This window comes from Oncorhynchus tshawytscha, linkage group LG05, assembly GCF_018296145.1.
Source record: "Oncorhynchus tshawytscha isolate Ot180627B linkage group LG05, Otsh_v2.0, whole genome shotgun sequence".
In the NCBI taxonomy this organism is placed as follows: Eukaryota; Metazoa; Chordata; class Actinopteri; order Salmoniformes; family Salmonidae; genus Oncorhynchus; species Oncorhynchus tshawytscha.
In genome coordinates this window covers 17,333,722-17,360,687 of record NC_056433.1, presented here as the reverse complement: position 1 = coordinate 17,360,687, position 26,966 = coordinate 17,333,722, and the positions used below count along the sequence as shown (strand labels likewise).

Here is a 26,966-nt window from a genome sequence, read left to right as displayed (position 1 = left end):
TGCACACATTGTGAACTCAAATGTAGACTTGCATGTCTTCACAGATTGCAGATACGAATACAATGTTCAGTTTATAACCTTTGCTTTTATCGGCTTATAAACACACAGGTCACTGGAGGAGACTCAGCAATTGGAGGTAGAGAAGGCCCTGGTGCTTGCTAACCAGGGCACTGTAATGTGGCGCCAGGAGAAGGTGAACAAGTTCACCCGGGGCCAGGTGGTGTCAGAGGACCTGTCCCAGACCGTGGTGGCTGTCTGTGGGGTGGTGTTACCTAGGATCGCCCCAAAACAGACAGAGCAGGTAAGACTTCCTATCCTGGTCCCAGATCTGTTTGTGCTTTTGCCTACTCAATTGTTATTGGCAAGCTATTTGGCATGGCAATTCCATTAGTAGTTGGCAGGAGAGCAGAAACAGACTGGTAGCCAGTCTAACGACTTCCTGCTTAGATTTAGAGATTGATTGTTTGTGAAAGACTATGGAATATATGGTTCAAACTACATCAGTGGTGTTGATTTGATAGGTGGCATTACATTTGTTCTCTTACTAACTCTAGGGTAACCTAAAACATCTGGTGCTAGTGGACTCAACCTGCCGCAACCTGCGGAGACTGGCCATGGCCGTGGCATCCCAGAAGGCTGTTCTTTTGGAAGGGCCCATTGGATGTGGTAAAACAGCCCTGGTGGAATTCTTGGCTGCAGTGACCGGACATACCAAAACACCAGAGATTCTCAAAGTTCAACTTGGGGATCAAACTGACAGCAAAGTAAGTGCAGTGATCCAATGTAGCAATCTATAAAATATACAGTACCAGTCAAAAGTTTAGACATTCAGTTGAAGTCGGAAGGTTACATACACTTAGGTTGGAGTCATTAAAACTCGTTTTTCAACCACTCCACAAATTTCTTGTTAACAAACTATAGTTTTGCAAGTCGGTTAGGACATCTACTTTATGCATTACATAAGTAATTTTTCCAACAATTGTTTACAGACAGATTATTTCACTTATAATTCATTGTATCAAAATTCCAGTGGGTCAGAAGTTTACATACGCTAAGTTGACTGTGCCTTGAAACAGCTTGGAAATGGCTTTAGAAACTTCTGATAGGCTAATTGACATAATGTGAGTCAATTGGAGGTGTACCTGTGGATGTATTTCAAGGCCTACCTTCAAACTCAGTGCCTCTGCTTGACATCATGGGAAAATCAATAGCATTCAGCCAGGACCTCAGAAAAAAACATTGTAGACCTCCACAAGTCTGGTTCATCCTTGGGAGAAATTTCCAAATGCCTGAAGGTACCACGTTCATCTGTACAAACAATAGTACGCAAGTATAATCACCATGGGACCACACAGGCGTCATACCGCTCAGGAAGGATACGCGTTCTGTCTCCTAGAGATGAACGTACTTTGGTGCCAAAAGTGCAAATGAATCCCAGAACAACAGCAAAGGACCATGTGAAGATGCTGGCGGAAACAGGTACAAAAGTATCTATGTCCACAGTAAAACGAGTCCTATATCGATATAACCTGAAAGGGCGCTCAGCAAGGAAGAAGCCACTGCTTCAAAACCACCAGAAAAAAGCCAGACTACGGTTTGCAACTATATATAGGGACAAATATCGTACTTTTTGGAGAAATGTCCTCTGGTCTGATGAAACAAAAATTGAACTGTTTGGCCGTAATGACCATTGTTATGTTTGGAGGAAAAAGGGGGAGACTTGCATCCCGAAGAACACCATCCCAAACGTGAAGTACTGGGATGGCAGCATCATGTTGTGGGGGTGCTTTGCTGCAGGAGGGGCTGGTGCACTTCACAAAATAGATGGCATCATGAGGAGGAAAATTATGTGTATGTATTGAAGCAACATCTCAAGACATCAGTCAGGAAGTTGGGTCTTGCAAATGGACAATGGCCCCAAGCAAACTTCAAAAGTTGTGGCAACATGGCTTAAGGACAGCAAAGTCAAGGTAATGGAGTGGCCATCACAAAGCCCTGACCTCAATCCTATAGAACATTTGTGGGCAGAACTGAAGAAGTGTGTGTGTGAGCAAGGAGGCCTACAAGGAGGCCAACAGACTCCATTCCACCAGATCTGTCAGGAGGAATGGGCCAAAATTCACCCAACTTATGGTGGGAAGCTTGTGGAAGGCTACCCAAAATGTTTGACCCAAGTTGAACAATTTAACGGCAATGCTACCAAATACTAATTGAGTGTATGTAAACTTCTGACCCACTGGGAATGTGATGAAAGAATTAATAGCTTAAATAAATCATTCTCTCTACTATTATTCTGACATTTCACATTCTTAAAATAAAGTGATGATCCTAATTAACCTAAGACAGGGAATTTTTACTCTGATTAAATGTCAGGAATTGTGAAAAACTGAGTTTATATGTATTTGGTTATGGTGTATGTAAACTTTCGACTTCAACTGTACCTACTCATTCAATTGTTTTTCTTTATCTTTACTGTTTTCTACATTGTAGAATAATAGTGAAGACATTAAAACTATGAAATAACACATGGAATCATAAAATAAAATGTAAAAAAACTTTATCTAGGCAAATCAGTTAATATCACATTTTCAATGATGTCCTAGGAACAGTGGGTTAACTGCCTTGTTCAGGGGCAGAACAACAGATTTTTACCTTGTCTGCTCGGGGATATGATCTAGCAACCTTTCGTTACTGGCCCAGTGCTCTAACCACTTGCCTACCTGCCGCCCCATATGTATCATCAATCATGTAGTAACCAAAATAGTATTTTATATTTGAGCTTCTTCAAAGTAGCCACCCTTTGCCTTGATGACAGCTTTGCACACTTTTGGCATTATCTCAACTAGCTTCATGAGGTGCCTTTCAATTAACATGTGTACTTTTTTAAATAATTGATTTTCTGCTTAATGCGTTTGAGCCAATCAGTTGTTGTGGCAAGGTAGGGGTGCTATACAGAAGATATCCCTATTTAGTAAAAGACCATGTCCATATTATGGCAAGAGCAGCTCAAATAAACAAAGCAAAATAACAGTCCATCATTACTTTAAGACATGCAGGTCAGTTAATCCGGAACATTTCAAGAACTTTTCAAGTTTCTTCAAGCGCAGTCGCAAAAACCATCAAGCTCTATGATGAAACTGGCTCTCATGAGGACTGCCACAGGAAAGGAAGACCCAGAGTTACCTCTGCTGCAGAGGGCTCTACTCAGCAAACTGGATGCAGTTTATCACAGTGCCATCTGTTTTGTTACTAAAGCACCTTATACCACCCACCACTGCGACCTGTATGCTCTAGTCGGCTGGCCCTCGCTACATATTCGTTGCCAGACCCACTGGCTCCAGGTCATTTACAAGTCCATGCTAGGTAAAGCTCCGCCTTATCTCAGTTCACTAGTCACGATGGCAACACCCGCTCCAGCAGGTGTATCTCACTGATCATCCCTAAAGCCAACACCTCATTTGGCCGCCTTTCGTTCCAGTTCTCTGCTGCCTGTGATTGGAACGAATTGCAAAAATCGCTGAAGTTGGAGACTTTTTTATCTCCCTCACCAACTTCCAACATCTGCTATCTGAGCAGCTAACCGATCGCTGCAGCTGTACATAGTCTATCGGTAAATAGCCCACCCAATTTTACCTATCTCATCCCCATACTGTTTATATTTATTTACTTTTCTGCTCTTTTGCACACCAATATCTCTACCTGTACATGACCATCTAATCATTTATCACTCCAGTGTTAATCTGCAAAATTGTAATTATTCGCCTACCTCCTCATGCCTTTTGCACACAATGTATATAGACTCTCTTTTTTTTCTACTGTGTTATTGACTTGTTAATTGTTTACTCCATGTGTAACTCTGTGTTGTCTGTTCACACTGCTATGCTTTATCTTGGCCAGGTTGCAGTTACAAATGAGAACTTGTTCTCAACTAGCCTACCTGGTTAAATAAAGGTGAAATAAATAAAAAATAATAAGTTCATTAGAGTTAACTGCCTCAGAAATTGCGGCCCAAATACATACTTCACAGAGTTCAAGTAACAGACAAATCTCAACATCAAATGTTCGGAGGAGACTGCGTGAATCAGGACTTCATGGTCAAATTGCTGCAAAGAAACCACGACTAAAGGACACCAATAAGAAGAAGAGACTTGCTTGGGCCAAGAAACACCAGCAATGGACATTACACCAATGGAAATCTGTCCTTTTGGTCGGAGTCCAAACTTGAGATTTTTGGTTCCAACCACTGTGTCTTTGTGAGACGCAAAGTAGGTGAATAGATGATCTCTGCATGTGTGGTTCCCACCGTGAAGCATGGAGGAGGTGGTGTGGGGGTGCTTTGCTGGTGACACTGTCAGAGATTTATTTAGAATTGAAGGCACACTTAACCAGTATGGCTACCACAGGATTCTGCATCGATACGCCATCCCATCTGGTTTGCGCTTCGTGGGACTTTCATTTGTTTTCAACAGGACAATGACCCAACACACCTCCAGGCTGTGTAAGGGCTATTTGACCAAGAAGGAGAGTGATGGAGTGCTGCATCAGATGACCTGGCCTCCACAATCACCCAACCTAAACTCAACTGAGACGGTTTGGGATGCGTTGGACCACAGAGTGAAGGAAAAGCAGCCAGCCAAGTGCTCAGCATATGTGGGAACTCCTTCAAGACTTGTCAAAACTTTTTTGGAAAAGCATTCCAGGTGAAGCTGGTTGAGAGAATGCCAAGTGTGTGTAAAGCTGTCATCAAGGCAAAGGGTGGCTGCTTTGAAGAATCTCATACAATATATTTTGATTTGTTTAACACTATTGGTTACTAGATGATTCCATTTGTATTATTTCATAGTTTTGATGTCTTCACTATTATTCTACAATCTAGAAAATAGTAAAAAATAAAGAAACGCTTGAATGAGTAGGTGTGTCCAAACTTTTGACTGGTACTTTATATTTTTCCTGGAACTCTAGTGTCGTCCTCTGAGCGCATTCTACTGTTTTTGAACGGTTGATAGGAATGATCTAATCTCTATACTGCTTTATTGCAGATGTTGCTTGGGATGTATCGCTGTACTGATATCCCAGGGAAGTTTGTGTGGCAGCCAGGTTCCCTGACACAGGCTGTCTCTAAAGGACATTGGATCCTGTTGGAGGACATTGACCATGCTCCTCTGGACGTGGTGGGTTTTTGCACAGCTGAATCACGCATGGAATTACATGAAGTGACCTGTTAATGTAGTTATTACTGTAGTAGTAGGTTCAAGGCTACAAGGTATTTTATCAAATGAGTCGTATGCCTTGCAGATATCTGTACTCCTTCCCTTGATGGAGAATAAACAGCTGATGATCCCAGGACGGGAGGACTGCATTGAAGTGGCTCCAGGCTTCCAATTCTTTGCTACGAGAAGGTAAGAATGTCATGTGGCCCACGTGTGACCCAATGAATATCATCCTCCTTTTACACAGAAAATAACTGTGATGTTTGTATCTGTAGAATGTTCCACAGTGCCGGAGGCTGGTACAGGCCACAGAACACCCACGCAGCTCTCTTGGACAAGTACTGGACTAAACTACAGATTGGAAACATGGCACGAGAGGAACTGAAGAAGGTGAGACGACTTAGGACATAATCCAATGGAGTCCGCATCAATTCCCTGTGGTCTATAAAATGACCAGTGTATCCTCTGTTTCAAGTGTGTGTTTTTTCTAGCATGATGTACTACAGAATCCTAATCGCACTGTACTTTATAACCAGTTTTATCTTACAAATGAAGTTCCTGAAGCTAACAGTCGTGTTGTTCTTTGCCTTTGGAAACTTGGATATAATTTGCAATTGAAGCATTGTTTTAATTCTCTTTAAATCTCTCTTTAACTGTTGTTCTTTGCCTGTGCAGGTGCTGGTAAACCGATACCCTAACCTAACTGTTGTGGTGGAGCGCCTCCTCGACATCTACTGCCAGCTGACTGGAGAGAGGCACCCTGACCCGGTGGCACTGGGCCACACAGACAGTATTCATGCACCAGAGGTGTCTTCTCACAGGCTGGAGGACAAGACCACATCCCTGGAGGGGAGGGGACTGTCACTGAGGTAATGGCATGCTATGGCTGCTACCATGTTATGTTGTGTTGCTACCGTGCTGTGTTGTCATGTGTTGCTGCATTGCTATGTTGTTGTCTTAGGTCTCCCTTTATGTTGTGTTGTCTCTCTTGTTGTGATGTGTGTGTGTTGATCTGTATATATATTGTGTTTATTTTTAATCCCAGGACCCCATCCTCGCAGGAGGCCTTTTGGTAGGCTGTCATAGTTAAGAACAAATTCTTATTAACAGACTCACCTAGTTAAATACAATAAAAATATATGCTTTTATTTAGCTTTTCTGTCTCATTTTGTAGCAATGAGCAATTTATTCATGTTCAGTTCTCATGGTTTATCTGATTCCCACCATAGGTGTCTATACACAATATTTTCTCCGCTGTATTGAAAGATGACACTGTCTCTCTGCCAGTATGAACTTGTGATGAACTCATTGTCATGACTCCCTAGCTGCTCAGATCTACAGTAATGGTCAAGCCCCAGATACAGGTAAACCCAGTGGCCTCATCCATCCCACCACATGCATCCCAGAGCAGAGGTGGGTTGTGGGGTTTACATTAGGATCTGCACTGGCCCACTGGGAGTTGAAATGACCAGGCAGCTAGCCCTCAGGACTTTAATTAGCTTTCCACTGGGTGCTGCTGCCTGCGCTCGATGGCCCATCGATTGGACCGTTCTTTTCTATAGAGCTGGATCCACAGATGCTAGACGTTACACCAGGACAGCCCTTATCATTAGGTAACCAGTTCAGACCTGATCCTCTCATTTGTAAAGGTTCATACTGGGAATACCTGTGTGTACGTGTTGGGCTCAGGGCTTTTCCCTTGGTGTAAAATCAAAATGTGAGCATGTTGTTCCATATGCCGCTGTGGGCCACTTGGATAATTATTATTTTAGAGCTGCATGCATCACTGCAGTTAATGTACATACTGAATGTTGTTTTCATTTGAGTTTGCAACCTGGCCTGCTAAGCTCTTATGTAGGTCAGGACAGAATGTAGGTCAGGACAGCCCTATTGGATCAACTGTTTCTCAGCTGAATCTTTTCTCCAATCATTGATGGAAAACTTAACCTGGTCCTAAATCTGTATGTCCTTAAGCGAACTCCTCTGTTTATCATTGCCATATTTATGTAACCCAGGGCTCTTCAACCCTGTTCCTGGAGAGTAACCGTCCTGTAGATTTTCACTCCAACCTTAATCTAGCACACCTGATTCTAATAATATAGTGGTTGATAAAGTGAATCAGGTTAGTTACAACTGTGGTTGGAGTGAAAACCTACAGGAGAGTAGCTCTCCAGGAACAGAGTTGGAGTGTAAACCTACAGGAGGGTAGCTCTCCAGGAACAGAGTTGGAGTGTAAACCTACAGGAGGGTAGCTCTCCAGGAACAGGGTTGGAGTGAAAACCTACAGGAGGGTAGCTCTCCAGGAACAGGGTTGGAGTGAAAACCTACAGGAGGGTAGCTCTCCAGGAACAGGGTTGGAGTGAAAACCTACAGGAGGGTAGCTCTCCAGGAACAGGGTTGGAGTGAAAACCAACAGGAGGGTAGCTCTCCAGGAACAGGGTTGGAGAGCCCTTATGTAACCTCTACTCTATATTTTACAGAGACCTGCTGAAATGGTGTGAGAGGATCAGCAGTAACTTTGACAGCACGTCGTCTGCCACCGCTCAACATGTCTTCTTAGAGGTGAGCCTCGAGTCACAGCAGCACAGGCTGTCATTGCAATGTTGTCACCCTCCTGCCATTGTTTACTATGTTAAAGAAGCTTTCCGGCTTGACCTGTTGTTCACCATGGATAATTCTGAACTTGTCTCTTAGAGCTCTGTGGCTATGTAGAACTGGCAAGGTTAGACTCTGTTAAGGTTATTACCTAATCTATGTTAGGATGGAAAATCCTTTAGCCGTAATAGGGCTCGATGTGTTTCATCACTTTTTTCATAGCTCTTTAGGGTTAGCCTCCTGAACCAGAACTGACTGTGGATTGGGTTGGTTGAACAAAGCTAGTTTAGTATGGACTGCGAATAGATTCATTGAGTTAGCACAATCCATATTTTAATGGAAAATCAATGTAGCTGTAACAGTGTCAGAAACTTTTAACAATTTGCCGCCCAAAAAAAAGAATGCTCTTGTTAACTGTACTGTTTTGCGGCTTTCCCCCCTTTTAGGCCCTAGACTGCTTTACAGCTATGCTATCCCGACCAGAGAGGAGGCTGTGCATGGCTGAGGTCATCGGGAGCAAGCTCAACATCTCCAAAGAGAAGGTAAGTCCAGCATCACTGGAAATGATGGGCCTCTGCTGACAGTATATCAAAACCAGTTCAGTAGTATAAGTTTGTCGTACTTTAGGACATGATGTATGATCTACAGTCTCCTGACATAGAGCTAGTCCCAAATGGCACTCTATTCCCTATATAGGGCACTACTTTTGACCAGAGCCCTTTGAGTGCCATTTGCCACGGGTGCTTTATTGGACTCAGACATGGTGATGGTTGTTGACTGTTGACATGATTGTTGTGTGCATAGAAATCAGATACATGAATTAATTCTTATTTCTAAGGTTAGAACTTCCAAGCCATTCTATTAATTCTGATTTCTATGGTCGTTTGCCTCTCAGGCTGCACATTTCTGCCAGATGTACCAGCCTGGCATCTCTGTCACAGAGCTGGAGGCCTTGGTGGGCAGAGTGACCCTGGAACGGAAGCAGAACGAAGTGGTCCGCATCTGCAAGTAAGTCAGCGAAATGTGTGACCCTAAATCGAATTAGTTGCCATCTGATGCACCGCAATTTGTTAGTCAATTAAGTACCCGGCCACATAAGGGTTAGTAGTCCGATATTTGCCTGGCAGCTGTCTCTTATGGAACACACTGAGTCAGGCTGCCAGCCCTGCCAGTCTGTGCCCGTAACCTGTCTGTTTACACAATATGGACGTTACTGTCGCTTTGCCAGGCCCAACACTTACCCAGCCAAATAGACTCCCGCTGGTTGATTGAATAAACATTGAATTGATCCCTAACTACACACTTTGATAAACCAGCAAATATTCCAGTCCTCAGCATATGACTAAAAACAAAACCCCTACAGCAGAAAGGCACCTTTGGAAATATACAATTGGGGGGAACAAAAAAGTATATTTGTTGATGAATGTATTATTAATAGATATTTTGACCTGGTTTCAAGTATATGCATGTTATAATTGTTGTAGGTAAAATTTGAGATTGAGTAAAAGTGTAACCTAACCTATGTGTATCTCAATGTGCACAGTGAGAAGCAGACATTTGCTGCCACGCGGCCCTCTGCAGTGCTTTTGGAACAGCTAGCAGTGTGTGTTACCAAGGGCGAGCCCATTCTGTTGGTCGGAGAGACGGGCACGGGCAAGACATCCACTGTGCAGTACCTGGCTGGAATCACTGGTGAGACGCAACACTCTGCCAGAAAGCTTCTCTCAGACAACATGGTATAGTGGGTACCCACTAACCAACACCTATGTTCCCCTTCTCTCTCGCTCCCTCTCTAGGACACAGGTTACGGGTGGTGAATATGAACCAGCAGAGTGATACAGCTGACCTGCTAGGAGGGTAAGGGAATTAGTCCTTTTCTTGTATGAACTTACACCTATACCAGCATATTCAGACAGGGATATTACCCTGGCCTGCATTGGTACTGAGTAGGCATATTCTCTTCCCTGATCTAAGGTATAAACCAGTGGACCACAAGCTGATCCTGCTGCCCCTGCGTGAGGCCTTCGAGGACGTGTTCTCCCAGACCTACTCCCGCAAGCAGAACCTGACCTTCCTGGGCCACGTGCAGACCTGCTTCAGGGGCAAGCGCTGGCAGGACCTCCTTAAGCTCATGGACCACGTTTGCAAGTCGGCCCTCAGCAAGTCAGAGCTGCAGGAAAAAAACAATGGTACCACCACACTCTTTAGATACTGTTGGCATCCCCAAATGACACCCTATTCCCTAAAGGGCGGCATGGTAGCCTAGTGGTTAGAGCGTTGGACTAGTAACCGGAAGGTTGCAAGTTCAAACCCCTGAGCTGACAAGGTACAAATCTGTCGTTCTGCCCCTGAACAGGCAGTTAACCCACTGTTCCTAGGCCGTCATTGAAAATAAGAATTTGTTCTTAACTGACTTGCCTGGTTAAATAAAGGTAAAACATTTAAAAATGGCTTCAGAAAGTTTTCATACCCCTTGACTTATTCCACATTTGTGGTGCCTGAATTCAGAATTGATGACATTTTTTAAATAATGTTTTTATCTGCGTACAATACCCCATAGTGACAGTGAAAACATGTTTTTAGAAATGTTAGAACATTATTCACATAAATATTCACACCCCTGAGTCAATACTGTAGAAGCACCTTTGGCAGTGATTACAGTTGTGAATCTTTCTGGGTAAGTCTCAAATAATTTTCCACAACTGGATTGTACAACATTTGCCCATTCATTCTTTTTAAACTTAATCAAGCTCTGTCAAATTGGTTGTTGATGATTGCTTGACAACCATTTTCAGTTCTTGATTTTTTTTTTCTCAAGATTTTCAGGTACAGTTGAAGTCGGAAGTTTACATACACTTAGGTTGGATTCATTAAAACTCGTTTTTCGACCACTCCGTAAATTTCTTGATAACAAACTAGAGTTTTGGCAAGTTGGTTAGGACATCTACTTTGTGCATGACACAAGTCATTTTTCCAACAATTGTTTATAGACAGATTATTTCACTTATTCACTGTATCACAATTCCAGTGGGTCAGAAGTTTACATACGCTAAGTTGACTGTGCCTTGAAACAGCTTGGAAATGGCTTTAGAAACTTCTGATAGGCTAATTGACATAATGTGAGTCAATTGGAGGTGTACCTGTGGATGTATTTCAAGGCCTACCTTCAAACTCAGTGCCTCTGCTTGACATCATGGGAAAATCAATAGCAATCAGCCAAGACCTCAGAAACAAAATTGTAGACCTCCACAAGTCTGGTTCATCCTTGGGAGCAATTTCCAAATGCCTAAAGGTACCACGTTCATCTGTACAAACAATAGTACGCAAGTATAAATAGCATGGGACCACACAGCCGTTATACCGCGTGGGACCACGCAGCCGTCATACCGCTCAGGAATTAGATGTGTTCTGCCTCCTGGAGATGAACGTACTTTGGTGTGAAAAGTGCAAATCAATCCCAGAACAACAGCAAAGGACCTTGTGAAGATGCTGGTAGAAACAGGTACAAAAGTAACCTGATAGGCCGCTCGGCAAGGAAGAAGCCGCTGCTCCAATACCGCCACAAAAAAGCCAGACTACGGTTTGCAACTGCACATGGGGACAAAGATCGTACTTTTTGGAGGAATGTCTACTGGTCTGATGAAACAAAAATAGAACTGTTGGCCATAATGACCATCGTTATGTTTGGAGGAAAAAGAGGGAGGCTTACAACCTGACTGGGAATGTGATGAAAGAAATAAAAGCTGAAATAAATCATCTCTACTATTATTCTGACATTTCACATTCTTAAAATAAAGTGGTGATCCTAACTGACCTAAGACAGGGAATTTGTACTAGAATTAAATGTCAGGAATTGTGAAACACTGAGTTTAAATATATTTGGCTAAGGTGTATGTAAACCTCCTACTTCAACTATATTTTAAGTCAAAACTGTAAGTCAGCCACTGAGGAACATTCACTGTCTTCTTGGTAAGCAACTCCAGAGTAGATTTGGCCTTGTGTTTTAGGTTATTGTCCTTATTTAGTGCCTTGTTGCACACAGGATGCATGTTTTGGAATATTTTTATTCTGTGCAGGCTTCCTTCTTTTCACTCTGTTAATTAGGTTAGTTTTGTGGAGTAACTACAATGTTGTTGATCCATCCTCAGTTTTCTCCTATCACTGCCATTAAATTCTGGATTTGGCCTCATGGTGAAATCCCTGAGCAGTTTCCTTCCTCTCCGGCAACTGAGCTAGGAAGGACGGCTGCATCTTTGTAGTGACTGGGTGTTTTGATACACCTTCCAAAGTGTAATAACTTCACCAAGTTCAAAGGGCTATTCATTGCCTGCTTTTTAAAAAACAGTTGCCCTTCTTTAAAACCTCCATGGTCTTTGTGGTTGAATCTGTGCTTGAAATTCACTGCTTGAGAGAGGGACCTTACAGATAATTGTATATGTGAGGTACAAAGATGAGGTAGTCATTCAAAAATCATGTTAAACACTGTTATTGCAGACAGAGTACATGAACTTTAATTAATTTTAAATCCAGACTGTAACATAACTGAATGTGGAAAAAATCAAGGGGTGTGAATACTTTTGGAAGGCACTGTAGTGCATCATAAAGATAATAGTGTTGCCATTTGGAAAACAACCAAAAGATGTACCTTCATTCCTTCTTTTCTTGAATAGCTTACTCCTACTCTCACTGTGACAGAAATCTGAGTGTTGCCTTAGGCTGTTCTCAGTCTGTTTTTGTGTGCTGGTTTCCCCAGCCGCCTTGCTGCAGGAGCAGTGGGAAACCTTGGCCGTGAGGCTGGCTCAGACACAGCAGCAGATCAGAGCCTGTGAGACCGCACTGGTCTTTGCCTTTGTAGAGGTAAAGGTTTACCTAAATTGTCTCTCTCTCTCACACACACACACACACACACTACATATCCTTGTTGACCACCAACCTGCTGTGATTTTAAACCGTGTGTGTCTCTACAGGGGACTCTGGCCCAGGCGGTGAAGAAGGGAGAGTGGATCCTGCTGGATGAGATGAACCTGGCTGCAGCAGAGACTCTGGAGTGTCTGAGTGGCCTGCTGGAAGGCACCGCCGGCTCTCTGGTGCTGCTGGACCGCGGAGACACTGGTGAGGCGCCCACTGCTCTCCATAGCATGTTATGACATGTTATAACACTTTATATCACTGTTGCATTACATGTAATAAATTGCATATTGTTATTGTCATGGCTTTGGTCATAAAGGTATTAACTGATTATGACCTTGGAAATATGATCACTTTGATGCTGCTACTGGAATTAAATGTCATTATTTTTTTTGTACAGAGCCCCTGGTTCGCCATCCAGACTTCCGTCTCTTTGCCTGCATGAACCCAGCGACTGACGTGGGGAAGAGGAACCTGCCCCTGGGCATTCGGAACAGGTTAGAACAAGGGCTGAGCTGGCCTGGAGTTTGACTGAAATGTCTTTAACTTATGAGCATACTGGCAAACCTACTACCTTATCAGGATCTGGCAGCCCAACTAGCTGTTCGGGATCTGGCAGCCCAAGTAGCTGTGGTTTGACATGCTGCTCTCTTTCTTTCCCAGGTTCACTGAGCTGTATGTGGAGGAGCTGGAGAATGAGGGAGACCTGCGCATCCTGGTGTCTGACTACCTGAAAGGCCTGAACCCCAATAAGAACGTCATCAACGGGATTATAAGGTCAGGGGTCAGATTACATACTGTCCTCTGTCATATGCATCACGTGGCTCATCAAGTTTCCACAAAGTCACGTTGAATGTCATGTCATATTGATTGCTGATTTGATTGATTAATTGATAGATTTTAATAAAAAAATATGTATTTGCTGCTGCAGCTTTTACCTGACGGTGCGTAAGGAGGCTACCTCCAAACTGGTGGACGGGACTGGACACCATCCCCACTACAGCCTGCGTACCCTCTGCAGGGCACTGAAGTATGTGGCAGCCAACCCCTGCTACAGCGTCCAGCGCTCTCTCTACGAGGTAGGAGGCCAGAGCTCTCCCAGCATTGATTTCGACATCCTTTATATTGACTAAATAAGCATACAGTGCATTCGGAAATTATTCAGACCCCTTGACTTTTTCCACATTTTGTTACGTTACAGCTTTATTCACAAATTAATTTTTTTTTAAAACATCTCATCAATCTTCACACAATACCCATAATGACAAAACAAAAACTGATTTTTATTTATTTTTGCTAATTTATTCAAAATAAACAACAGAAGTACCTTATTTACACAAGTATTCAAACCCTTTGCTATGAGACTCTTAAATTGAGCTCAGGTGCATCCTGTTTCCATTGATCATCCTTGAGGTGTTTCTACAACTTGATTGGAGTCCACCTGTGGCAAATTCAATTGATTGGACATCATTTGGGAAGGCACACACCTGTCTATATAAGGTCACACAGTTGGCCATGTATGTCAGAGCAAAAACCAAGTCATGATGTTGAAGTCATTGTCCGTAGAGCTCCGAGACAGGATTGTGTCGAGGCACAGATCTGGGGAAGGGTACCAAAACATTTCTGCAGCATTTAAGGTCCCCAAGAACAAAGTGGCCTCCATTCTTAAATGGAAGAAGTTTGGAACCACCAAGACTCTCCCTAGAGCTGGCTGCCTGGCAAAACTGAGTAATCGGGGGAGAAGGGCCTTGGTCAGGGATGTGACAAAGAACCCATTGGTCACTTGGACAGTGCTCCAGAGTTCCTCTGTGGAGATGGTTGCCCTTCCGGAAAGTTCTCCCATCTCTGCAACACTCCACCAATCAGGCCTTTATGGTAGAGTGGCCATACATAAGCCACTCCTCAGTAAAAGTCACATGACAGCCTGCCTGGAGTTTGCCAACAGGTAACTAAAGGACTCTCAGACCATGAGAAACACGATTCTCTGGTCTGATGAAACCAAGATTGAACTCTTTGGCCTGAATGCCAAGCATCACATCTGGAGGAAATGTGGCACCATCTCTACGGTGAAGCATGGTGGTGGCAGCATCATGTTGTGGGGAGGTTTTTCAGCGGCAGGGACTGGGAGACTAGTCAGGATTGAGAGAAAGATGAACATAGCAAAGTACACAGAGATCCTTAATGAAAACCTGCTCCAGAGTGTTCAGGACCTCAGACTGGGGTGGAGGTTCACGTTCCTACAGGACAACGACCCTCAGCACACAGCCAAGACAACGCAGGTGGTGGCGTCTGGACAAGTCTCTGAATGTCCTTGAGTGGCCCAGCCAGAGCCCGGACTTGAACCAGATCAAACATTTCTTGAGAGACCTGAAAATAGCTGTACAGCTATGCTGCTCATCAAACCTGACAGCACTTGAGAGGATCTGCAGAGAAGAATGGGAGAAACTCAGGTGTGCAAAGCTTGTAGCGTCATATCAATGACGATTCAAGGATGTAATCGCTGCCAAAGGTGCTTCAACAAAGTAAAGGGTCTGAATACTTATGTTGATGTGATTTTTTTTTAATGCATTTGCAAAAAATTCTAAACCGGTTTTTGGCTTGTCTGTATAGGGTATTGTGTGTAGATTGATGGGGGAATATTTAATTCATTTTAGAATAAGGCTGTCATGTTAAAAAAAATGTGGAGAAAGTCGGGGTCTGAATAGTTTCCTGAATGCACTGTATATTGATATCCTTAGTAACTTCATTGATTGGAAAATAGGTTCAGATGTGACCAGATTCTCCATCGGTCTCTTTTTCCAGGGCTTCTGTTTGAGTTTCCTTACCCAGCTGGACCGCAGCTCCCATCCAATGGTCCAGAAACTGGTGTGTCAACACATCATGGGGGGAAACATCAAGTGTCTGAAGCAGGTAATACTGCAGGCCTGTAATATGACTTTATTGATTCCATATTTGTATTAATTGAGATCGATGGATAATTAAGAAGAAGCTTAATAATTCCTCAATATGAGATTCCTCAGTAGACATGGTTCTCCCTGTGTTTCCCCACAGCCCATCCCGGAGCCCACGGGGCGGCCCTGCATTCAGATGGAGGGCTACTGGGTATCCCAGGGGGAGATGGAGCCGGCTCTGGACCCCAGCTACATCCTCACCACCTCCGTCAAGCTTAACCTGCGTGACCTGGCCAGGGTGGTGTCTGCTGGGTAGGAAAACTGAGCTCCCCTTTCTGCTGTCCCCCGTCCCCCTGGATCTATCAGTCAACCTAATCAATACCTGTGGTACAGTCCTAGTAGACACTGTCTGTTGTATCGTCAACCTGTTGCTGGCACAATGAGCGTCACATGAGTTGTATGGGCTAATATTGGTTGTGTCATCACTGCTGCCATAAAGATGACATGACTTTCCCACATTGCTGCTGCTGTTGTCGTGGTGGAGAGTAGTTGCCATGACCTCACCACAGGTCAATCGTTCCCAGTGCTCAATTGTTTCTCTGTCCTTCATTACAAGGTTAATTTAGTCTTATCTGGACACATGGGCTGTGTCCCAAATGGCACCCTATTCCCTACACAGTGCACTAATCCCTAGGCTCTGGTCAGAATTTGTGTACTAGGGAATAGGGTGCCATTAGGGATGCATACATGACCTCCACACTTCAGTCCAAGGAAAATCAATTGCACAATTGAAACACAGCTAAAAACAGACACTACCCAATTCTACACGACCTCACCACAGGTCAATTCTACACGACCTCACCACAGGTCAGTCGTCCCCAGTAAGTACTTGGTTGTTTCTCTGCCCTTCTTCTCTGGACACAGTCAGCGTCCCAAATGGCACCCTAGTAGTGCACTAGGGAAAGGGTGCCATTTGGGACAAATCCATGACCTCTACACTTGAGGTCAGCCAATTCCTCTTCCACTAAGTGCACATTGAAACACAGACACGAACCGGCTCTACTAGAAATATTCTATATTTGTTTGTTCTTCAGGAGCCACCCCGTCCTGATCCAAGGAGAGACCTCGGTGGGAAAGACCAGCCTGGTCAGGTGGATAGCAGCGGCCACAGGGAACCAGTGTGTCAGGATCAACAACCACGAGCACACAGACATCCAGGAGTACATTGGCTGCTACTCTTCTGACGGCAAGGGCAAGCTGATCTTCAAAGAGGGTACGGCCAGTTCTACACTGTAGCCCTGCAGTCAGTGTCTCACACAGACTGTTCTGTTCATGATCACGGTGTAATGTCTTCGTTTTGTGTGTGTGCCTCTGCGTGTGTGTCTCTGTATGTTTCCCCTGTAGGCGTTCTGATTGACGCCATGAGGAAAGGATACTGGATTATTCTGGATGAGTTGAACTTGGCCCCGACTGACGTCCTGGAGGCCCTCAACAGACTGCTGGATGACAACAGGGAGCTGTTTGTCGCAGAGACACAGGAAGTGATCAAAGCGCACCCCCGATTCATGCTGTTTGCTACCCAGAATCCTCCTGGTCTCTACGGAGGCAGAAAGGTATGTGTGACTCGGGCCATAGGGGGTTATTAGGATTATATTGGGATAGTGTAGTTTGGTTATTTCACAGCCATAAATAGTGCAAGACAAGCAAGCACACATTTTCTACGCTCATTGAGCACCATGGGATCTGTTCCTTCGGGCACAGGAATTAGGATGGTGATGAAAGTGTAGTTTGGTAGACCAGGTCTCAGCGAGTGCAATATAATTTCTCTCCCCTCAGGTGCTGTCCAGGGCCTTCAGGAATCGTTTTGTGGAGCTTCACTTTGACGAGTTGCCTAGTGATGAGCTAGAGACCATCCTCTGCCAGAGATGTAGTCTTCCTCCATCCTACTGCTCCAAGCTGGTCAAAGTCATGCAGGATCTCCAGGTGACAGTCTCATATTTAATCTCCTTTCATATGTTAACTCATTGCCATTGGCAATAAGGTAATGGTGTGTTCTAATTTTATAACTCACTGTGTGTGTAGTCTCTTCGCAGGGGATCTACAGTGTTTGCTGGGAAACATGGCTTCATCACCCTGAGAGATCTCTTCCGCTGGGCTGACCGCTATCGGCTGGAGGAGCAGACAGATGCCTCCCGCGATTGGCTGCAGCATTTGGCTGATGACGGTAAGGCCCAATAGGATCACAGCAGCAATTTTGTCCCATCTTATACGACAAACTATCATCTGCTTTTGTCTCTATTGCTTTCTCTGTCTGTTGTTTTTCAGTGTGACTTATGTGTGAAATCATGTTCTACTTCACTTCAATGGTAATGTCTTTTCACCTAAGTATTAAGGATTGTTGAAGTGTGTGTGTGTGTGTGTGTGTGTGTCTCAGGGTTCATGCTGCTGGCTGGGCGGGTCAGGAAGCCAGAGGAGGCCTCCACTATCCAGTCCATCCTGGAGAAACACTTCAAGAGGACGGTGAACTCTGACACCCTGTTCTCAGAGCAACAACTCACCACACAGTTTAGTAAGTAGAGCCTGGTTCTCTCTCTCTCACACACACACACACACACACACCAACATGCCCTTTTGCCCCTGACCCAACTGTGTGCATGACCCTGTGGTATGGAGAATGTTCAATATGAATGTGGTATGGAGAATGTTCAATATGAATGTGGTATGGAGAATGTTCAACATGATTGTGGAATGGAGAATGTTCAAGATGAATGTGGAATGATGAATGTGGTATGGAGAATGTTCGAGATGAATGTGGAATATGAATGTGGTATGGAGAATGATGAATGTGGTATGGAGAATGTTCAAGATGAATGTGGAATGGAGAATGTTCAAGATGAATGTGGAATGGAGAATGTTCAACATGATTGTGGAATGGAGAATGTTCAACATGATTGTGGAATGATTGTGGAATGGAGAATGTGGTATGGAGAATGTTCAACATGATTGTGGAATGGAGAATGTTCAATATGATGTGGTATGGAGAATGTTCAACATGATTGTGGAATGGAGAATGTTCAACATGATTGTGGAATGGAGAATGTTCAAGATGATTGAATGGAGAATGGAATGGAGAATGTTCAACATGATTGTGGAATGGAGAATGTTCAACATGATTGTGGAATGGAGAATGTTCAAGATGAATGTGGAATGGAGAATGTTCAAGATGAATGAATTGTTCAAGATGATTGTGGAATGGAGAATGTTCAAGATGAATGTGGAATGGAGAATGTTCAATATGAATGTGGAATGGAGAATGTTCAATATGAATGTGGAATGGAGAATGTTCGAGATGAATGTGGAATGGAGAATGTTCAAGATGAATGTGGAATGGAGAATGTTCAATATGAATGTGGAATGGAGAATGTTCAAGATGAATGTGGAATGGAGAATGTTCAAGATGAATGTGGAATGGAGAATGTTCGAGATGAATGTGGAATGGAGAATGTTCAAGATGAATGTGGAATGGAGAATGTTCAAGATGAATGTGGAATGATGAATGTGGTATGGAGAATGTTCAATATGAATGTGGAATGATGAATGTGGTATGGAGAATGTTCAAGATGAATGTGGTATGGAGAATGATGAATGTGGTATGGAGAATGTTCAAGATGAATGTGGAATGGAGAATGTTCAAGATGAATGTGGAATGATGAATGTGGTATGGAGAATGTTCAAGATGAATGTGGTATGGAGAATGATGAATGTGGTATGGAGAATGTTCAGTGTGAATATGGTGTCTTATAAGGGCATGTAGGGAATGAGAGAAACCTCACAACTCTTGGCTGCACATACATAAATATGTACTTTAGCTGTTGAGACAACAAGGTACAGTGTATCACTATTCCCCATTATGTGGGGTCAATGGAGTGTGAACATGAATATTGAGTGTGAAGTGGATGGATTGTCCGTCATGTAGTGTTGTTCTGGAATGATACCACCTCCCTTTGTAACATACTTATCTGCTAATGTCTTTGATCAAGTTTATTAGGCTATTTGTATTGGCCAGTGTCAGAGTTAATCTGGTTTATTGTGAATGGCAGGTCCGTTCGTGGACAGCTTCGCGGGCGTGCCTGAGGAGTTCCGTCACGTGGTGTGGACGCGGGGGATGAGAAGACTGGCCGTGCTGGTGGGACGGGCCATGCATTTCGGGGAGTCTGTTCTATTGGTGGGAGACACTGGGTAGGATTCATCCTAAGTTCCTGATTGTGGAAATCTCTCCAATTGTCAATTAAATCTGTAAAGCGAGCAGTAGGTGAAGTGAATGGGTTAGTACGTACTACAGAAAGACAAAGCTCTCCTAACTGTCTACTTCTTGAAGCCAATACAGTAACGTAGTGGTTCCCAAACTGTGGGGCACGCCACCTGGGGGGAACTCAGTCTGGAGTTCAACTTACTCTTGAAAGTTGTAATAGTATAATGCACAAGGGGCGATTTTGAAATTGAGTATTGCAGCATCAGTTTTACTATTGTCATGTCAGTCATTGCAGACCTTAGAAAGCTATTTAGCTCTAACTTGTCAGAAAAATGTCTTGATCAGTGTGTCAGCTAACATTTTATAGCTAGGTTGTTTAGCCCGTAGATTTTGTAGATGTTCGAGTCACTCGAATCAAATTAGACATGACAAAATGTATGGAATTGCAGGAAATAAGCTGTAAACCTGCTAAATGTTATCTCTGCCAACAAGAGGGGTGTGAACAGTTTGTGTCATGAACAGTGCTTGTGCCCATGGAAGTAGATGTGCGCACGGAGTGGGGCGTGGGATTTTCCCCAATGCTGGAAGAGGAGGCCTGAGTAAAAAAGTTTGGGAACCCCTGCACTAACGTACTAGCCTAAACCCCCAGAAAGACAGATCAGTTAGAACATACTTTCTCCTCCCCCCAGGTGTGGTAAGACCACCATCTGCCAGCTGTTTGCTGCGCTGGCCGGACAGAAGTTCTTCTCCCTCAACTGTCACCTGCACATGGAGACGTCTGACTTCCTGGGGGGCCTGCGTCCTGTCAGACATACTGGGACACACCAGGTAGATACTACACCGTTAATGGTCACAATTTAAATTAACTGTAAATTATGAACCCTCTTTTTTTAACCTTTATTTAACTAGGCAAGTCAGTTAAGAAACAATTCTTATTTTCAATGACGGCCTAGGAACAGTGGGTTAACTGCCTAGTTGAGGGGCAGAACGACAGATTTTTACCATGTCAGCTCGGGGATTCGATCTTGCAACCTTTCGGTTACTAGTCCAACGCTCTAACCACTGGGATACCTGCCGCCCCTAAACCCTCATAAACCCATTAAGGTTCTTCATCATTTTAAAACTCACAGTAATTGAGTAAAATAAAAAATGCTTAAAGTAAAATGATATTTTAGTATATGATACAGATGGCCAGTCCCACTGACCCCCCGTCTTTGTGTGTTGGTACAGGCGGATGCTGAGGACGGCAGGTTGTTTGAGTGGCACGACGGGCCCCTAGTCCTGGCCATGAGAGAGGGGGGGGTGTTCCTCATGGACGAGATCTCCCTGGCTGACGACTCTGTGCTGGAGAGACTCAACAGGTACACACACGCTGACCATGTTCTAATATCCCCACTAGTGTACTGCTTAGAATCCCTGCCCAATATATCACTTCATTCTGAATGGTATACTAGTGTACTGCTTAGAATCCCTGCCCAATACATCACTTCATTCTGAATGGTATACTAGTATACTAGTGTGGATATGCTTTCTCACAATAGTTAGCGTATAACACTTCATTAGATATCGTTGACCTGTGACCCTGCTCTGATTTGGTTCAGTGTCCTAGAGACGGAGAAGTCTCTGGTGTTGGCAGAGAAAGGAAGTGGAGATGACGATGACGTGGAGCTGATCACAGCAGAGCAGAACTTCCGCCTGGTTGCCACCATGAACCCTGGAGGAGACTTCGGCAAGAAAGAGGTAAACCATTTCAACAGATGAACCAGCAGGGCCAGAGTCTAAACCGGCCCCTAAAACTACATCCTATTCTATTTCTGCCTCTGGAGGGGACATACAGGGCCACAGCCACTTCTGTTTGTTATGTAGATGATCAGTCCAACTTGTTAACATTTCTCTCTCTGTGTGTGTGTCCAGCTCTCTCCTGCGCTGAGGAACAGGTTCACAGAGATCTGGTGCCCTCAGAGTAACAGCCGCAGTGACCTGGTGCAGATCATCCAGCACAACCTGAGGACCAGCCTCTCATTGGATGACAATGACCACCAAGGTACTCCTCTCCTATTTCTATTGTACTTCCTTGTTGTAGCTATCCCTCACTATGACCTATGACCTTTGACCCCCAACCCAGGAAGAGACATTGCCGAGCTCATGCTGGACTTTATTGACTGGCTGACCAACCAGGACTTTGGGCGGCGCTGCGTGGTCAGCGTCAGGGACATCCTGTCCTGGGTCAACTTCCTCAACCTGGTGTGTGAGCGTGACGCCGACAGCTTCATGACCATGGGGGACGAGGGCGAGGAGGAGGCTGAGTGGGACCTCCGGCTGGACACGGTCACTGCCTTCATCCACGCCGCGTGCCTGGTCTACGTGGATGCCATCGGCTCAGGTCAGACACCGGGACACTAGGTCACAGTACACTGCTTGTTGTTGATAGTGATGTGGAAATACACCGCAGATGTTCTGGTGCTTTCGTAAGGACACAAAACTCCTAAGTTGTGCATGTGTAGGATGCTTCATGATGCTTAGTAGGCCTCAGTGCTGCAATCACATGATCTCACGTCTTTCTCTCCTTCTTGGGATGTCACAGGGACAACAGTATCTGCTGCGGAGAACGCCCTTGTGGCGCGGAGGGCCTGTCTGCGATTCCTGCATACCAAGCTGGGTGGGATCACCAAGCTGGACCAGGAGATGCTAGATGCACTGAGGGTCTATGACACCAGCCTGCTCAGGGAGCCCCAGTGGGGGGATGACTTTTTTGGCATCGACCCCTTCTACATCTCCTCAGGTGGGGACACTTTGATCCTAGATTAGAGCATGAAGCATCCCAAATGGCCATTGGACCCTGGTCAAAGATAGTGCACTATATAAGGAATAGGGTGTCATTAAGAACCCAACCCTAGACTAGAGCATGTTGTTTATAATGGATCTGTTTTTGTAAAAATGGTACTGAAGGTTTCCTGTGTTCTGCCAGGCCCGGCGAGTGAGAGCAGGAGCCTGACGGACTATGCCCTAGCAGCAGGCACCACGGCAGTTAACGCCCAGAGGCTCCTGAGGGCCCTGAAGCTGCAGAGACCTGTGCTGCTGGAGGGCTCCCCTGGCGTGGGCAAGACCAGCCTGGTGGCCGCCCTGGCAAAGGCTTCAGGGAACCACCTCGTCAGGATCAACCTCTCGGAGCAGACTGTAAGAAACTTTTCGAACTTTCACTGGGGCTCTTTACTATGATAATGCAAATGTTGAATGTTATTGTCTGGATTACTATTTATTTGCATGTGTACACCTCGGGAGGTTGGTGGCATCTTAATTGGGGAGGACGGGCTTGTGGTAATGGCTGGAGCATGATAGGTGGAATGATATCAAACACATGGTTTGATGCCACTCTATTTCCAGCCATTATTATGAGCCGTCCTCCCCTCCGCAACCTCCACTGGTGAATACTACGTTGTATTGTTACATAATGTCTGAACTTTTTAAACTATACTGAACCAAAATATAAATGCAACATGTAGACTGTTGTTTCATGACCTGAAGTAAAAGATCCCAGAAAATGTTCCATATAAACAAACCATTTATTTCTCTCAGATTTTGTGTACACATTTGTTTACAATCCTGTTAGTGAGCATTTCTCTTTTGCCAAGATACTTTGACAGGTCTGGCATATCAAGAAGCTGATTAAATAGCATGATCATTACACAGGTGCACCTTGTACTGGAGACAATAAAGGGAACAACACAATGCTACAGATGTCTTAAGTTTTGAGGGAGCATGCAACTGGCATGCTGACTGCAGGAATGTCCACCAGTGCTGTTGCCAGAGAATTTAATGTTAATTTCTCTACCATAAGCCACCTCCAATGTCGTTTTTAGAGAATCTAATACGGCCTCACAACCACAGACCATGTGTATGGCGTTGTGTGGGCGAGCAGTTTGCTGATGTCAACTTTGTGAACAGAGTGCCCCATGGTGGGGTTATGGTATGGGCTGGCATAAGCATCGGACAATGAACACAGTTGCATTTTATCGATGGCAAATTGATAGCACAGAGATACTGTGACGAGATCCTGAGGCCTATTGTCGTGCCATTCATCCGCCGCCATCACCTCATGTTTCAGCATGATAATGCACAGCCCCATGTCGCAAGGATCTGTACACAATTCCTGGAAGCTGGAAATGTCTCAGTTCTTCTATGGCCTGCATACTCACCAGACATGTCACCCATTGAGCATGTTTAGGATGCTCTGGATTAATGTGTACAACAGCATGTTCCAGTTCCCGCCAATATTCAGGAACTATGCACAGTCATTGAAGACGAGTGGGACAACATTCCACAGGCCACAATCAACAGCCTGATCAACTTTTTATTTAAAGGTATCTGTGATCAAAGGATGCAGATCTGTGTTCCCAGTCATGTGAAATCCATAGATTAGGGCCTAATGAATTTATTTCAATTGACCGATTTCCTTATATGAACTGTAACTCAGTAAAATCTTTGAAATTGTTGAATGTTGCGTTTTATATTTTTGTTCAATATAGAATTTATAGGTACATGTTATTGTCATATTGTACTATTATTGTTTTAATTGCATAATATTGTGAAATGAAAAGCACCATAAGGGAGGAATTAAAAACACCAGAGATGGTACTCTAAACCTATGTATGATGTAATTTCCTTTCCTGACAGGATGTGACAGACCTGTTTGGGACCGACCTGCCTGTGGAAGGAGGGAAAGGGGGAGAGTTTGCATGGCGCGATGGCCCTCTCCTGGCTGGACTGAAGGCTGGACACTGGATTGTCCTGGATGAGGTATGGAATCATGTTTTTTTTAAATATTAACTCACCAGTTAATAGACATGTCAACTTGAGAGGGAATTTGCATTGTTTCAGATTACATCAATTCTTGAGTGGGACTCCAGAATAGAATAAAGCTTTAGGAGAAAGCAAAATATTGTATGGAGAAGAATACAATTTTGTGACACAATTATTGGATAATGACATATCTATTTTTCTCTACTTCTGTGCAGTTGAACCTGGCCTCTCAGTCCGTGCTGGAGGGGTTAAACGCCTGCTTTGACCACCGTGCTGAGATCTACATTCCAGAGCTGGGCATGAGCTTCCAGGTACAACAAGAGAAGACAAAGATCTTCGGCTGCCAGAACCCCTTCACTCAAGGAGGGGGGCGCAAGGGCCTGCCCAAATCTTTCCTCAACAGATTCACTCAGGTAAGTTATAAAGAGCTAGCCAAGTATTTTCGATATATTATGTATTGATATGTTGAATAAATAGTATGGTTGAACATATATTTGAGTCTTTTTGTGAAATTGTATTGGAATTTCAACTGTTTTCTCAGGTGTTTGTGGATCAGCTGACCAGTGAGGACATGGAATTTATAGGAGACTCCATCTTCCCAAACATTGACAATCAGATCATCTCTAAAATGGTGCAGTTCAACAACCAGGTAGGTAGAGGAGTCCTTTTACATTGGCTTCCATTTTATTTCAAAACAACTGGTTGTTACTTGATAGGCTTTTTTGTTCTGTGACCATTGACTATTGGGAAGATTACATGTGTCCAATTTGACCCCGCTGTTCCAGCCAAGGACACTGGCCACCAGCCTGTAGAGCAGCAGCTGATGTTCCTCACATTTATAACCATTAGTGGGTGGTGGGGGTTTACCACAGTCACTCTGGTTTATTTTGGGGACTTTTAGGTTTTAGGACTCCCCCAAATTCAGTGTTGGCCACCATATTTAGTCAACTAGTCATTTTTTGCTGTCTTAAACACCATTTTGCCCAGCCACTAACATTGCTTACCACTGTTCCCCTAAAAATACAGTAAAAAGAACTATTCAGTTTCGATGGACAATAAAGTTGTATTCTATTTGATTTTGTAAGCTGGTCCTTGATGTATCTGTGGAGAGGAAGTGGGGTCAAAAAGGAGGCCCCTGGGAGTTCAACCTGCGCGACATGTTCCGCTGGTGTCAGCTGATGCAGACCGACCAATCACCAGGGTTCTTCAACCCGGGTCAGCACGTGGGGTTGGTGTACGCTGACAGGATGAGGACCAAGGCAGACAAGGCCCAGGTATGTAGACTACAACTCCTGTACATATGCACTATCTTTACTCAGTGGGTTTGTGTTCAAACTTCCTGTTTATATCATCACATGTTTTGTCTTCAGGTGCTATCTGTGTTCAGGAAGGTGTTTGGGGAGGCCTTTGAGCCTTACACCGGATCAAGACAATTCCACATCACTCCACTCAATCTGCAGGTCAGTCATGTTGCAAACTCCATCCAGTTTTGGGTTAAAAGATATTATCAAGTAATCCTTTGAATTAATCATATGTACTGGCTGTACATGGTGTCATATCTTTCATTCAGAGCTAGCTATCCACATAGTGAATTAACCCTTGTCTTCATCCTCCTCTCTCTCTGTCATCCAGGTGGGATTCTCTGTCCTCCAGCGTAGCGGTGGATCCCCCGTGGCCCTAGACCCCCCTCTGTCTATCACCCACCAGGCACTGCGGCCCCTGGAGTCCCTGATGAAGTGTGTGGAGATGGGCTGGATGACGGTGCTGGTAGGCCCCACAGCCAGCGGGAAGACCAGCCTGGTGCGCCTCCTCGCCCTGCTCACTGGACACCGCCTCCGGGTCATGGCCATGAACAGTGCCATGGACACCACCGAGCTGCTGGGAGGGTTTGAACAGGTAACTAGTCCAGTCTAGTTACAGAGTCTCAAAGAGAGACCAAACTGGTAACTAAATGTAGTAATCCTTTGGGATTATTAACACTCTTGATATCTTAATATAGAGGGTTGTATTACAAGCTGGTTGGGTCTGTTTTCCAGGTTGACATCGTGCGGCCATGGCAGCAGGTGCTGGAGAACGTGGACTACATCGTTGCCATGGTAACTCGGCGAGGTCTGATGTCATTGGACGGGGCAGGGGTCCAGGACACAGAGTTCCTGCTGAAGACCTGGAGCCTGTTCTGTCGCTGGCTGAAGGAGGAGGGCCTGGAGAGGACCGGCGGGACGGTGACCTCTGAAGCCCTCAACAAACTGGAGGTCATCATCCTCCTGCTGCAGAAGCTCAACACCAAACTCAAGGTTTTCACAGGTAATG

General features: G+C 44.5%; 1 protein-coding gene across 3 annotated transcripts in view; it reads left to right on the top strand.

Annotated features, from left to right (window-relative positions):
- Positions 1-26,966, top strand: part of LOC112250043 (midasin) — a 59,432-nt gene that overhangs the window by 1,805 nt on the left and 30,661 nt on the right. For all 3 annotated transcript variants that reach the window (XM_042321593.1, XM_024419871.2, XM_042321592.1), the window contains exons 5-43: positions 109-301; positions 555-764; positions 5,040-5,171; positions 5,296-5,399; positions 5,486-5,600; positions 5,886-6,079; positions 7,691-7,772; positions 8,252-8,347; positions 8,701-8,813; positions 9,349-9,497; positions 9,602-9,662; positions 9,780-9,994; positions 12,559-12,662; positions 12,773-12,917; positions 13,114-13,210; positions 13,377-13,490; positions 13,645-13,792; positions 15,516-15,623; positions 15,765-15,916; positions 16,699-16,877; positions 17,009-17,217; positions 17,441-17,587; positions 17,687-17,828; positions 18,039-18,173; positions 19,705-19,843; positions 20,546-20,684; positions 21,087-21,217; positions 21,458-21,596; positions 21,771-21,900; positions 21,982-22,239; positions 22,441-22,638; positions 22,825-23,033; positions 24,531-24,653; positions 24,872-25,069; positions 25,198-25,305; positions 25,742-25,930; positions 26,027-26,116; positions 26,289-26,552; positions 26,693-26,960. In XM_042321593.1, coding sequence (XP_042177527.1) covers positions 109-301; positions 555-764; positions 5,040-5,171; positions 5,296-5,399; positions 5,486-5,600; positions 5,886-6,079; positions 7,691-7,772; positions 8,252-8,347; positions 8,701-8,813; positions 9,349-9,497; positions 9,602-9,662; positions 9,780-9,994; positions 12,559-12,662; positions 12,773-12,917; positions 13,114-13,210; positions 13,377-13,490; positions 13,645-13,792; positions 15,516-15,623; positions 15,765-15,916; positions 16,699-16,877; positions 17,009-17,217; positions 17,441-17,587; positions 17,687-17,828; positions 18,039-18,173; positions 19,705-19,843; positions 20,546-20,684; positions 21,087-21,217; positions 21,458-21,596; positions 21,771-21,900; positions 21,982-22,239; positions 22,441-22,638; positions 22,825-23,033; positions 24,531-24,653; positions 24,872-25,069; positions 25,198-25,305; positions 25,742-25,930; positions 26,027-26,116; positions 26,289-26,552; positions 26,693-26,960 — 5,927 coding nt within the window. The remainder of the gene's footprint in view (positions 1-108; positions 302-554; positions 765-5,039; positions 5,172-5,295; positions 5,400-5,485; positions 5,601-5,885; positions 6,080-7,690; positions 7,773-8,251; positions 8,348-8,700; positions 8,814-9,348; positions 9,498-9,601; positions 9,663-9,779; positions 9,995-12,558; positions 12,663-12,772; positions 12,918-13,113; positions 13,211-13,376; positions 13,491-13,644; positions 13,793-15,515; positions 15,624-15,764; positions 15,917-16,698; positions 16,878-17,008; positions 17,218-17,440; positions 17,588-17,686; positions 17,829-18,038; positions 18,174-19,704; positions 19,844-20,545; positions 20,685-21,086; positions 21,218-21,457; positions 21,597-21,770; positions 21,901-21,981; positions 22,240-22,440; positions 22,639-22,824; positions 23,034-24,530; positions 24,654-24,871; positions 25,070-25,197; positions 25,306-25,741; positions 25,931-26,026; positions 26,117-26,288; positions 26,553-26,692; positions 26,961-26,966) is intronic.